The following is a 14,039-nucleotide window of genomic DNA, read 5'->3' on the forward strand; positions in this document are numbered from 1 at the left end:
AATAAGTTGCAAAAAAAAGTGTTGTCATACTATAACCAGGTTTAAAAGCTTTTTTCCTTATAACAAAAATACTTAAATACAGTAAAGCAATACAAATAAAGTTATCATAAATGTAAAATATTTACAGATTAAAGTGCAAAAGAATTATAAAGAACAATAGGTGACACTTTACAATAAGGTCTCATTATTTAACGCTGTTAACAATAAAGAATTAAAAAAAATTCAAACAATATCTAGGGCATGTTGTAGCCTACTCCAGATTAAAATGTAAAAAAAAAAAAAAAAAAAAAAAAAAAAAGCCTATTAAAGGGGTGGTTCAGGATTTTGGACATCGGACCTCATTTTCAAGTTAGCCTGGTTGTTATTCATCAGTGGACACAGTTTTCAAAAAATTTCATCCAGTCCTTCCAGTTGCATAGTTCGCCGATGCTAGGCTAGCGCGAGTCAACGGTATAAGCTAGCCTGCCATTAAAAACTGTTTTACCCACTCCAAAGTACACCAAAAGCAAATAAATTATAACGGCAGACTGTCGATGTAAATGTCTGTTGAGAGAATAATGTTAGAAATCAAACTACCCTTTCATTGCATTGCAATAGTTACACTTTGTTCCCTGTATTTATTAGCACAGTCTACAGCAGCGGCGGAGTGATATTAAGTTACCTAGGCAACCGAGAGAGTCTCCACATGACGCAAGTGTATTTACCTGCCGCTGACACTCATCACTACAGAAGCAGAGTATATTTCACTAAGAAATCAACATAGGACTATGGCCACGTTTGAAAGCCATGCCAATGTTTCAGACTTTGGAGACGAGGAATGTGTTTTATTCAACGAACCGTACATGTATGAGCCGGAATACACAGACGAAGAACTAATCGAGATAGATACTAAAAGGGCAGAAATTGAACTGTAACGTTATCTCCACTAACGCTGTCATTGTCATTCTATAAGTTATGAGAAGGGACTAGCTTAATAGATAGGTATAGTAGCCTAACAAAAGTTATTACCTGTTCATCTGCTGTTGGTGCATATGGAAAGACGGCTGGAACTGCATTCCTTGTCAGTGACTTATGAACGTTTCGATTATGGGGTTTTTCAAAGTCGTCTGGTCTAAAATAATCACTACAAATTCGCAACTTTAATAGTCTCTGCCGGTGTCTCGTTGTCCAAGCCAGCAGAAAGAAGTCACAGTTGGTTCCTTTCTGGATCTCTCAATGGAAATTTGTGGAAACTTTTTGCATGACCATCTATTTGGTTTATTTTTACAATTTCGAAATGCACAACGAATCACCATGTTGCCAATTCCTTAGTTTATAATCGAATGTTTTTCAATATCGTTGTTCAAGGCTACTAACGTTACTAGCTAGCTAGACGTCCCGTCTGTAGTGCGCGCGCTTCTGTTCTGTGTTTACTTTTCGGCGCAGTACTACTAACCGGAGCAAAGTAAAATTCCGCCGCTGCTGAGAAACTAGTTCCTGTAAATGTAATGCGATCATTGAGATGTAAGAGTACCGGACCGGTACTTTGATTTCTAACATTATTCTCTCAATAGACATTTACATCGACAGTCTGGCGTTATAATTTATTTGCTTTTGGTGTACTTTGGAGTGGGTAAAACTGCTTTTAATGGCAAGCTAGCACAGATACCGTTGACTCGCGCTAGCCTAGCATCGGCAAACTATGCAACTGGAAGGACTGGATGATTTTTTTTGAAAACTGTCTCCACTGATGAATAACAACCAGGCTAACTTGAAAATGAGGTCCGATGTCCAAAATCCTGAACCACCCCTTTAAGTCCGAGTATTTAAGTATTCAGTGCTGCAATGAACACCATTGTTAATACAAAAATCTGAATGACTGTTTAAAACATTTAAATACTGTTCGGAAACAGAAAAGTAAAAAAAAATCTGAATAATTCGTAATAAATAACTATTCACAGTATTTTGAAGCGATAACAATATTGTGCATGTTCATTATCATGACATGTCGTATTACCATATACCAGCACATCTGTCTATCTATCTGCTATAGGGTATATGTCGAACGTCGCATTACGAAACCGGAAAACCGAACGCATCGCTTTCGGCTCAGGTCTTTTGTATGTGCTTCATGCATTTTTTTTGTTTTACTCAAGATAACTTAAAAGGAGCGAGCAAAGATGATCATAACCAATGTCCCTCGCATGTGAAGATCGATATTTAAAAGTAAAAAAAAAAAAAAAATCTTCACACTAACGTTAAGATATTTAAATAGAATAAAACGCCAATAACAAAGTGAGATATGTAGGTTAGCTGATTACCTTAAAATTCCATAGATATCGGCATCAGTTCATACGGCTGTTAACACTTTCTATGACAAGCGGATGCGATGAGACCAGGTTTCCGGTTTCGTCATGCGACGTTCGACATATACCCAATTGCTCTTTTACAGAGCTGGTCTGTTACCTTGTTAGATCTCTCCCACTGACACGCATTACGGGACACAGCAGAGCTGGCATCATAATTCATTCATTTAACGTCTCCCATCTGTCTTTCTGCAGTGATAACTACACCCTTCAGATCAATCCAAACTCGGGCCTGTGCAATGAGGATCACCTCTCATACTTCAAGTTCATTGGTCGGGTGGCTGGAATGGCTGTGTATCACGGCAAGCTGTTGGATGGTACGTAAGCTGGGGACCTTCTAGAGCCGATCAGAAGCTTTTTCATGTGATGTTTTGGTTACACTTTATTTTAAGGTGTCTTTGTTACATTGTAATTATACATTTAAGTATGGAGTAATATTAAGTATCTAAATGTACTTCCTATAGGGTTTTTTGTTTAGGGTTTGGGTTACATGTAGTTAATATAGTAATAACTAGTACAAATTAAGCATAATTACATGTAACATATGTAACAATGACACTGTAAAAAAAGTGGTACCGACATTTTCTTTCTTTTTATTGTTCACTTTTGATAAATATCATGGTATCAGCTATTTTTTGTGGGTTTAGTTTGATTTGTAGTTTCTTTCCCCAGTTGAAATGTTGTTCTTGTTTGTTTTTCAGGTTTCTTTATTCGACCGTTCTATAAAATGATGCTGGGCAAACAGATCACCCTGAATGATATGGAGTCAGTGGTGCGTTAACACACATGCACATCAATTCTAAGAGATATCCCCCTGGACGGCACAATGCAAAAACATTATAAAACCGATTTGTCATTGAAATGTTGGCTAACACTTTATTTGGCAACACTTTATTTTAAGGTGACGGAGTTACACGTTACTACATGTACTAGCTTTAGTAATAACAGTAAATTATGCATAATTACATACAACTAACCCTTAACCAAACCCTAACCGTAACTCTATAAGAAGTACATGTAGTTCCTTAATTTTACTCAATTGTAAAATTTTAAGTACAATGTAGCTACGTCACCTTAAAATAAAGTGTAACCCTTATTACAGTGTGATTATACCTTATATTAATAATAGTATAAGGAGAATATTCATTACCTACATGTACTTACTATAGGGTTGGGGCTAGATTAGATTTGGTTTAGTTTAGGATTAGTTGCATATAATTATGCATTATTACTTTAGTAACTACATGTAACGTGTGACAAAGACACTGTAAAATATTTTTTTATTAACAATAATGGAGTAATACTACTTAGTAATATTATACTGCCTATAGGGTTAGGATTAGGGTTTGGTGTATAAATGATGCATAATTACATGCAACTAACCCTAGTTATTACTGTTATGCAATGTTTAGAGGCGTTGATTACAGTGTTAGTAATATGAATATATACAGTATATATACTGTTCTCATGTTTTATGTTCATGTACTCTATGTAGGACAGTGAATACTACAACTCTCTAAAGTGGATTCTGGAAAACGACCCCACAGAATTGGATTTGCGGTTCTGCATTGATGAGGACAACTTTGGACAGGTAACTCCATGTTTCTAAATGTCTATTTATTTTTGATTTCATTTCATTTTTGTCATTTATGTTATTGTAATATTTTTTGTCAATGTTTTTTTTTATATGTTTAAACATTTTTATATATATATATGTGTATATTTGTAGACATATCAGGTGGATTTGAAGCCAAGCGGATCAGACATGGTTGTAACCAATGACAACAAAAAAGAATACATAGAGTGAGTTGCTCTTTTGCTCTGTATGTAAAATCTTACAAATGGCGGCTTATACTAAAAATGTATTTTCTTTTGGCTCTGCACAGCCTGGTGATTCAGTGGCGGTTTGTGAACAGGGTGCAGAAACAGATGAACGCCTTTTTGGAAGTGCGTGATCAAATTCCTTGCACAATCAAAAGTTATCTGTAACTGCAACTAATGCCACTAGGTGGTAGCAGAAGTTAGATTATACATAATACTTGCATGCCAACGTGCTATAATGACATGCAATGTTTTGATCATGTTTCACAGGGATTCACCGAGCTCATTGCCATCGACTTGATAAAGATTTTTGACGAAAATGAACTGGAGGTAACAACTTCCCACATACCCATTACTCAGTGTCTGCCGTTGTCATGGAGACTGCATCCTCCATGTCCAAGACTTCCATAGAATAATACACGTACTCTTCATAAAAAAAGCCCAAAATTCTTGTTTTGTTGAATGAATCAGCTCTTCTCACATGAGCACTGGATTATGCGTTCATGTCCAGGCTGTTGTTTGCATAGTGGGGGAAAGCAAAATTTATGCCCGTCATAGTAGCAAATAATAAAAAACTGATAAAGACAGGCATTGCATTATATACCGTGGTATAAATGAGTCAGCCAGTAGACGTTCTGCTGCTTTACTATTTATACCGCAGTGTATCCTCTGCGTGATTTGACAGATCAAGCTGTTTTTGTACTAATGTCTGATTTATATTTTATGAATAATGTTATTTCTAGTTCCAAATAAATAAAATAAACAAATAAGATAAAGTACTTATCTTTTGTAAAGTAAAAAAAAATAGATATATCAATCATTATCTACACTACAGGATAATGAGGGTAAAGATGTTGGTTGGTGTGTGTTAGTTTGTTTAATGTGCTGTATTCTCTGTCTCCAGCTGCTGATGTGTGGTCTGGGAGACGTGGATGTCAATGATTGGAGGCAACACACGGTTTATAAGAATGGCTACTGTCCTAATCACCCTGTGATCCAGTGGTTCTGGAAGGTACGTAGAACAAACAGTCTCTGTGCGTGTGCAATATAAGTTTGGTTACATCTACTAGTAATTCTTTATTATTACTATTATCTGAACTATGAAAGAAGACAAATGTAGTCATTGAAAAAATGTTTAACAATTTAAAACGATTTTATATTTCATCTTCAAAGTACACTATGTAACTTTATTTTACATACTTTACACTTTTACATTATTTCGATTTCCTAATTTCTCGCCATCTCTGAAAAGCCAAGCCAATGTTGTACTTGTTTTATTACGAGCTCCTCTTTTTGCCCGCATTCATACTCTATTTGCCTGCTTCTCCATCACCCTACACACATCAGAGTAGCCGGAGCAACTTTTCTCTGTTTACCGATATGACTAGTGACATGTACGTAGTTTCCAGTGAAAACCATCCTGACAGGTCTAAAATATACACACTTACAATAGGCTTACCGTAGTGAATCAGGGTGAGACAAAAACACGTTTTGGAAAAAGGATTGACAACGTAGTGACTTCATTTTTTCAATTTTGTTAATTATGAACAAAAAAAGTTACATAGTGTACCTTTAACTTAAAGAAGTGCATCCTGGGATGCTTTTTAATCAGTATTGGAGTTCTGACACTTGTTGGAAAAAAGTTACATAGTGTACCTTTAACTTAAAGTGCATCCTGGCATGCTTTTTAATCAGTATTGGAGTTCTGACACTTGTTGGCTGCTCAAACTAATGCATAATGGGTTTTTTATATAATAAGTATACAAATATTTAGGCATGAATGCATATTTTCTTCTAAATTAATTTCAGGCATTTAAACCCAGTCCTTTAGATCAAAAGATTTCAAATATCACGGAAAAGTCAAGTGTGTCAACTTCTGTGTGCACGAGTGTTTCTGACCCCATGCCAAGTACACCGCAGGGCAGTTACCGATCAAAGTCTGTTTGATGTGAGGCTCATCGGGTGTTTACTCTGATGAAAGAGTCATTACGGACTTCTTATCAGCAGTCTGGAGCCAGGCTTGCTCTTTCTACATTCTTTCTAAATATCTTTGTTATTTCCATTTATTTCAGTTGCAGTTGCTCAGCTGGCAAACTCATTTTTGAATGACAGTTGATGGAGAACGATTCTTGTGTGCATCAGAATGGTGTAGTTATGGGGGCTTACAGTACTGACCAAACTTTGACCCCTGGCTCTGACATGTTGAGCCACAGTGCAGGTTCGAGTGTAGCTAGTTGCATTTTTCGATCCTTTGCTCTCTTTTCCGTAAATTCATGTCCTCTCACAACTATCGGTATGAATAAAAATATGGCAAAAAGGCAAAACACAAAAAATATATGTAGATATAAAACGTTTTGGGGTAATTGGAATTATTTGTAACATCCTATTTCACTGGGTCGGTTTGTGCACAAGCTTTAAGTGGAGTTTTTTCTATTGATGCTTATTTAAATGGGAAAAATAAGGATATTTATTTTAGGAAAACTTCATTGAGACAACCGTGTAGGGGAACCACTGTTGAATATTTAAGAGATCTTTTCAATGGCGCTAGACAGACCATAAACAGATAAATGTTATTGTATTAACCGTGTCTCTCTTTATTTCTACTCAGGCTGTGTTGTTAATGGATGCCGAAAAGAGGATCAGACTTTTGCAGTTTGTCACAGGAACATCCAGAGTGCCAATGAACGGCTTTGCTGAACTATACGGTAGATGAGTTATAGATGTAGATGTTATAACGTATAACACAACAACATGCAACAACAGATAATATATCATAACATAACTTATCAAACATAACATATAAGATATCAAACATAATATAACATCATAACGACATAAAGTAAACATTTAACTAATAAATGAATGTAGTATAATATTAATACAATATTTCAGAAAATGCCACTGGTGTTGCAGTGGTATTGTAGTATCATTTAAGTATCATGTAGTATCATATAAGATTTGTGGCAGCTTCATTTATTTTCAGATCTTAGTGTTGCTCTTGGTCCTTGATGAGTCATGTGATCTTTCACAGGTTCCAATGGGCCGCAGTTGTTTACTATCGAGCAGTGGGGGACACCTGAAAAGCTCCCTCGTGCTCACACCTGGTAAGACCTAGAGGGATTTGACCACGAATCAAGAACATCAATATATATTTCCTTTTCATACAACAAACACATTTTGGGAATATTCTGAAACGGCGTAACTCTGTTCTGATTTACAGCAAGTAGATGCTTGTGTTTGACTCATTCCTTTGATTGTCTTCCCGCTCAGCTTTAATCGTCTGGACCTCCCGACGTACGAATCGTTTGAAGACCTGCGAGAGAAGCTTCTGATGGCAGTGGAGAACGCCCAAGGCTTTGAAGGCGTCGACTAAAGAAATCCCTTCACACACACACACACACACACACACACACACACACACACACACACACACCATCTTCCAATGCAACCGACGAGCAAAGACATGTACAACACGCACACATCTACACTCACATATACACACTCTCGAGTTGCCATTGTACAGCCAGAACCCAGCGGTCGCATGTGTGTGTGTGATGCCAGCACACGGTATATGCATGTATCTGTCTAGCTGGAACGACATTGGCTGTGAACGAGTTTTGACGCCAAACAGCCCTGCAGTATCCCACAAATCACATTCTCTCCCAACACGTTTTATTTTTAAATCCAGCTCTGAGGCCATGGCAACTTTTATATTGACAGTAATCGAAACTTCAGTATTTGAAGGCCTCAGTGGGTGTGGCCTCAGAGTGGGCGTGGCCTTGATACAGCATAAAAACCACTGCAATCAATCCCATTTCTGCATTAACATAATAAAAGTTCAGTGAAGAGGCAACAAATGGACTCTTATCAGGTCTTACTTACACCAGATTACCTTAGGAAACACAGCCAGGATGAAGGGCGCATCCTCATCCTCCCTTATCCGGCAAAGTTCGCCAAGTTTCCCCTTCCTTCGTCGAGGATTATTTTTTATCTTCTTTTGCAACGCCAAGAAGCAACGGATGTTGATAATTGTTTTTAATAGTTTATTATTATCGCTGTTATTATGATACTGTTGTCATTCTTACCGAGTAAACGGATATTTGTACCAACAATGTGGTTTACTATTTTAAACAACGTTATTGAAAATGCATCAATTGCCTGGCTATATCCATATCATCGTGGGTACAAAAAAAAAAAGAAAAAAAAAAAACGAACAAACATGATTATTGTATTGCTATGAAAACTGGCATGAACATGTATCTTGTGTTTCAATATGATTACGTAGTAATTATAAAGCTATTCTCCTTCTTGGTTGAGAGCAAAGATGGAAAAGAAATGGTTACGGACATGCATTGGACATGCATTGGACATGTAAACGAGTTTGTCAGAGAGAGTTTTCTTCAATTGTAATAAGTATTGTTCTTATCTTAATTATGATTAAACCTGTTCATAATGCTGTAAATGAGTTTGTTTTTGGGGAAGACGCGGTTGGACTCTTTTACTGTATGTGTTAAATCTGTTGGAAGTATTAAAGAGCGACACAGAGTGTAGCTATCTTAAAAGCGCTGTGATTCAACACTGCAAGTCTCGTAGACTTTCAGGACGTACACGTTTCTTTCTTTCTTTCTTTCTGTCTTTCTTTCATTCGATCTTGTTTCTTCTAACACCACTGTACCTATAAGGGCACTTTATTGATCACACACTAGGGTCATGTCACCAGTTTTTTTTGTGAACTTGAATGTGATTATCTATTTTTTTCTTTTTAAAGCACTCAGTTACAGTGCAATATCTATTGTTTATAATCGGCCTGCTGCTAACATATCAGATCCCAGCTCATCCCTACAGCTGATCTGGAGTCAGCCTGACTCTTCAGTGTGAAACTGGACGAGTCCACGTCTGGATCAGCTCTGTAGGAACGAGTAAGACTTCAGACTTTGTCCATTTTCCAAGTCTTCTTCTTTTTTTTTTTTCTGTATGCCTCTCCACTCACACTTTTCAGGCCGCTGTGGGTCTGTAGGTTTGTGATAACATTATGATTATTGTTATTGTTATAAATTACCCTTCCTCTTTTGTAGGGGCAGTTCTTTTTTTATTGATGAGGAACATTTACTGTCTGGTTCCTGCTCACCATGAGACTTTGCAATTCGTATAACTTCATTCGAAATAAACTGATAAATGGAATTTAGGTGTGTTGTCGTTTCATCCAAAAAATCTCAAAATGTTTTGGCATAAATGCAGGAACTAAAATTAAAAAAGTAAATCAGATTTTCAGTGTCATATGGATTTGGGTTGTACGGAGCCCCTAAAGGGACATGGTGATAAAAAAATTAGATGGACCTTTGTGTTCCTTCACAAAACATTTGCATTTCCGCTCGATCGCGAAACATTTCTGTTCCGCCGAGAATCTTTGCGTTCCCTAAGAAACGTTCGCTCTCAAAATCGTAGAGAATCTTTTGTGTTCACTTGCAAAACTTTGCATTCTCTCACAAAACCTTTTCGTTCCCTTTGCAAACCATTTGCGTTTCCCTGAGAAAAGTTCGCTCGCAAAACATTGCGTTCGCCCGAGAATCTTTGTTCACTTGTAAAACTTTGCCTTCGCTCACAAAAGCTTTGCAAAACATTTGCATTCCCCCGAGAAACGTCCCCTCTCAAAATCGTAAAGAATCTGTTCGCTCACAAAACCTTTGCGTTCCTTTGCAAAACATTTGCATTCCCCTGGGAAACTTCCCGTTCGATCGTGAAACATTTGTGTTTGAGTTCCCCCGAGAAACGCTCTCTCACTTGCAAAACTTTGAATTCTCACAAAACCTTTTCGTTCCCTTTGCAAACCGTTTGCGTTCCCCCGAGAATCTTTGTTCACTCGCAAAACTTTGCCTTTGCTCACAAAAACTTTGCAAAACATTTGCATTCCCCCGAGAAACGTCCCCTCTCAAAATCGTAAAGAATCTGTTCACGCGCAAAAATTTGCATTCGCTCACAAAACGTTTGCGTTCCACCAAGAATCTTTGCATTCGCTCACTAAACTTTTGCGCTCCGCCAAGAATCTTTGCGTTCTCTCACAAAATATTTGCGTTCCCCCGAGAATCTTTGTTCACTCACAAAACTTTGCATTCGCTCTCAAAACCTTTGCGTTCCCCTGAGAAACATTCGCTCTCAAAACCTTTGTGTTCCCTCGCAAAATGTTTGCGTTCCGTCAGAATCTTTGCATTCCCTTGCAAAACATAGCATTCGCTCACAAGACCTTTGCGTTCCACCGAAAATCTTGGAATTCGCTCGCAAAACATTTGTTCACTCTCGAAACTTTGGCATTCCCCCGAGAAATGTTGCATTCACTCATGAAACATTTGCTTTCCCTGGAAAAACTTTTTTGAAAGCAATTGTTTTGTGAACAAAAGCAGTGAGAATCGATTCGCCGCAGCATTTTTTCATCAACATGTCCCTTTAGGGGCTCTGTAGTATGTCTTCACATTGATTTCATGGTAAATGTTGAAAACTAATTCATGGTATTTCTACCTCTCTAACTGCAAAAATCCCCCTACATGTCTATTCCAGGTTTCATTTTAAGATGAAGGTTGAGCGGTTGAGATAAACTGAGCTTTATCATTTACTGGATTGTCTGAAGTCGAAGAGAGTATTGTGGGGTTTTCTTTCTTCTTCTTCTTTTTTACAGATATGCAATGTTAATGTTCTGTTGATTTGACCTGTTTCAAAGCTGCAGGCACTGCTAACCGGGTCAAATCTGGCAGCCATTCAGCCTTTTAAATCTAGTTCAAGGCTGTTTTGACTTCTCTGATTTTCTACTTCTATGCTTAACATTAAGCCTACATAATTTATGAAATACTTAGAAATAATTGTCAAACAAGAGATGCATGCATATACAAAAAATAAAAATAAAATATATAAATGATTCCAGATTATAAATAAAATATAATTGTGTGATATATGCAGGCTACATATTAGTTATTTACATACACTACTATTCAAAAGTTTGGGGTCGGTGATATTTTTTTATTTATAGTTTTGTCTTTTATGTCTTCCAAGGCTGCATTTATTTGTTTAAAAATAAAGTTAAAACAGTTAAATTGTAATAAGTTTCACAAATGTGAAGTTTTAATATGTTTTAAAATTAAATATATTTCTTTGATGACAGTGCTGAATTTTCAGTCTTCAGTGTCACATGATCTTTCATAAATCATTATAATATGCTGACTTGGAACATTTATTATTAACAATGTTGAATATTGTTATGCTGCTTCAAATGTTGTGGATATTGTGATATATTTTTGGGGGGATTTTTGATTTTATTTTTTGGATGAAAAAATTATTTGAAAAAGGAAATCTTTTGTAACATTCTACATGTCTTTACTGTCACTTTTGATCAATTTAATGCATCCTTACTGAATAAACATTAATTTCTTAAAGATTTCTTAAATATATATATATATATATATTACTAACCCCAAAGTTTTGAATGACTGTGTCCAAAAAAGACGACATTTATAATTTTGCAACCAACATTTTCATTTTCAAATTTCACTTTAATTTAAATCAAATCATATTAATATTATTTGTATGTGCCTGAATACTGTCAAGTCATAGTTTTTGCAACTTTTTTGGTTAATTACAAGCCAAAATAATTCTGTAAAATATTTTATATTATCAATTTCTTAGTTGTTATTGCATATTATTTAACATGAATTATGCTTATCATTTTGTATTATACAAAATAGAATGCATATTAATTATATTATTCACATGACATTTCGAACAGGTGTTTGTTTAGACGGTTGATTTACTTGGTGTGTCAAATCATTTCTGGCCATTATTTCTCCATTAATGTTGCTCAGCAGAGCCTCATGCCGTGTGTACAGCTGTGATGCTAAGCGGTGAAGGAAACTCAGTTCATTCACACATGCAATCGGGCAGCTATCAGATCCAAGGACAAGCAAATAAAAGCGGCTTGCTGTCCTGTACACTTTATCAAGTGCTCTCTTTCAGCAATCGCAAACAAGTCCAGCTCCAAACTCACCTGCACCTATTCAGAGCACGAGCTTCAGTCACTGTGACACTGCGGCAGGCCTGACCGCTTCACTGTGTGGGACATTAGGTAAGACGGTTATGTTACGTGGATTTAAATGGAATAAATACAGTCCTCTAGTGTCAGTATAGGCCTATAATCTTTCTTATGCACCTGCTGAAATATTTGGGCTGACAAAATCAATAACCATATTATCTTATATTTGAATCACTGATTCAAGAGCCTATCAAAGCATTTCAGATCGTCTCACCATTATTTATACAGATACAGATGTCTGAAGTGTTGCTGAGAATGCTTACTGGAAACTGCTTTTCAAAAGTTTTTGTTTTTTCATAAGCACTCGCAGGTTTTGGGTTAGTGACCTCGTCCCCACGTCACTGCGGATCAATACTTCTCTAAGCTTATCACAAAACTGTTTGACTAAACCCTCTCTAGGTACATATAGGGAGGTTAAAGAGAGCAGAATGACCAGTCATGGCAAACTCACCAGAGACTGGACTTGTTTCTCGTTTTCTTGCAGACTGAGGAACCCTGCAAGAGACAGGATATAAGAATGTGTGAGTGTTTTATACATAGTGTTCGTAGTTCACTGAGAGATTGTTTTGTGAAGTGTTTCTTTTTCAGTTCTCTTTATTCCTACAGCATGGAGGACCACGTGGATCAGCCATCTTTGCAAAGCAGGGTCTGTGGTAAGTCAACTTGTCCACAGAAACTTTTTGAGCTCATATATAATATTATTTAAGGTTGTCATTTTTTCAAGAGGAAATTTTATGACTATTAGAAACGATACATAAACGACAAAATGAATGCTTTTTACAATTTAATTTTTTTTTAATGCAAACAAAAGTCTGAGTGTTACATCAGAACTTAATGTCTTCAGAAAACAAGTTTTACATAACACTAAATCTTTGTAAAAGAAGAATGAAGATCTAGACGATTAAATGTCAGTCAGTAGTTTAATAAAAAGAGTTCTAGAAGAGACATTTCCAACTATTTTTTCAATCCATGGACCTTGGATAAAATGATATTAATAATATTTTTCTCAACAAGTCATGAAACCGATCAAAAATTGACAGTAAATTATTATTTTTGTAGCATTGAGATACAATTATATCATGAATATTTTTGTATTTTAATTAATTAAAACTTAGTAATTTTGGGTTTTTTTATGTCTGTAGTTTTTATTAATGTTTATTTCAGTTTGTTTATTTTAGTAGGCTACACCAAAATAGAAGGCTATTTGAAATAAAATGTTTAATTAAATTATTATTTTAAAGTTAAAAATTATTTTGAATGTTAATTTATTTTTATTTTTTTTCAATGTATTTAATTTCCAGAAACAAAATATATATTTTATTTATAATGTTATAAATTCTGTCATTTTGAACTTTCTATTCATCAAATAACGTTGATAATAATAAGAAATGTTCCTTGAGCATCAGATCAGCATATCGGAATGATTTCTGAAGGATCATGTGACACTGTCTTCATATGATGCTTATATTGAAAAATGATGCATTGCCTTAGTCATATTCTTGTACATGACATTTTAACATCCCATGTTTAAAAAATGGAGCGGCAATGGAACCATTTAGCAGAACTTTAAGTTCTCAAGGTTGTTGTTTAGGTTACTTTGTTACAACATATTTAAAATGTTCAATAATAATATGAGGGGAAAAAAACTATGGTTTAGATTAAGAAACCATCTGCACTGTTCCCATCACCGTCCACTCCACTGACCAACATGTAAACAGAAGACGATAATCGACTGCTGACTGAAAGAGAAGCGGGAAATGGCGACCTATCCTGCCTGGCCTAGTTCATTTAAGTGCAAG

At 36.0% G+C, this 14,039-nt stretch overlaps 1 protein-coding gene across 10 annotated transcripts in view; it reads left to right on the top strand.

Moving 5' to 3' along the window:
- Positions 1-8,625, top strand: part of nedd4l (NEDD4 like E3 ubiquitin protein ligase) — a 75,406-nt gene extending 66,781 nt beyond the window's left edge. For all 10 annotated transcript variants that reach the window (XM_079587171.1, XM_079587173.1, XM_079587172.1 and 7 more), the window contains 10 exons: positions 2,541-2,662; positions 3,047-3,117; positions 3,841-3,936; positions 4,075-4,148; positions 4,232-4,292; positions 4,437-4,496; positions 5,071-5,178; positions 6,775-6,871; positions 7,198-7,270; positions 7,437-8,625. In XM_079587171.1, coding sequence (XP_079443297.1) covers positions 2,541-2,662; positions 3,047-3,117; positions 3,841-3,936; positions 4,075-4,148; positions 4,232-4,292; positions 4,437-4,496; positions 5,071-5,178; positions 6,775-6,871; positions 7,198-7,270; positions 7,437-7,539 — 865 coding nt within the window. In that variant the 3' untranslated portion in view covers positions 7,540-8,625. The remainder of the gene's footprint in view (positions 1-2,540; positions 2,663-3,046; positions 3,118-3,840; positions 3,937-4,074; positions 4,149-4,231; positions 4,293-4,436; positions 4,497-5,070; positions 5,179-6,774; positions 6,872-7,197; positions 7,271-7,436) is intronic.
- The last annotated feature ends 5,414 nt before the right edge of the window (positions 8,626-14,039 follow it).

The sequence above is a fragment of the Phoxinus phoxinus genome (assembly GCF_949152265.1).
Source record: "Phoxinus phoxinus genome assembly, chromosome: 17".
Taxonomy (NCBI): domain Eukaryota; kingdom Metazoa; phylum Chordata; class Actinopteri; order Cypriniformes; family Leuciscidae; genus Phoxinus; species Phoxinus phoxinus.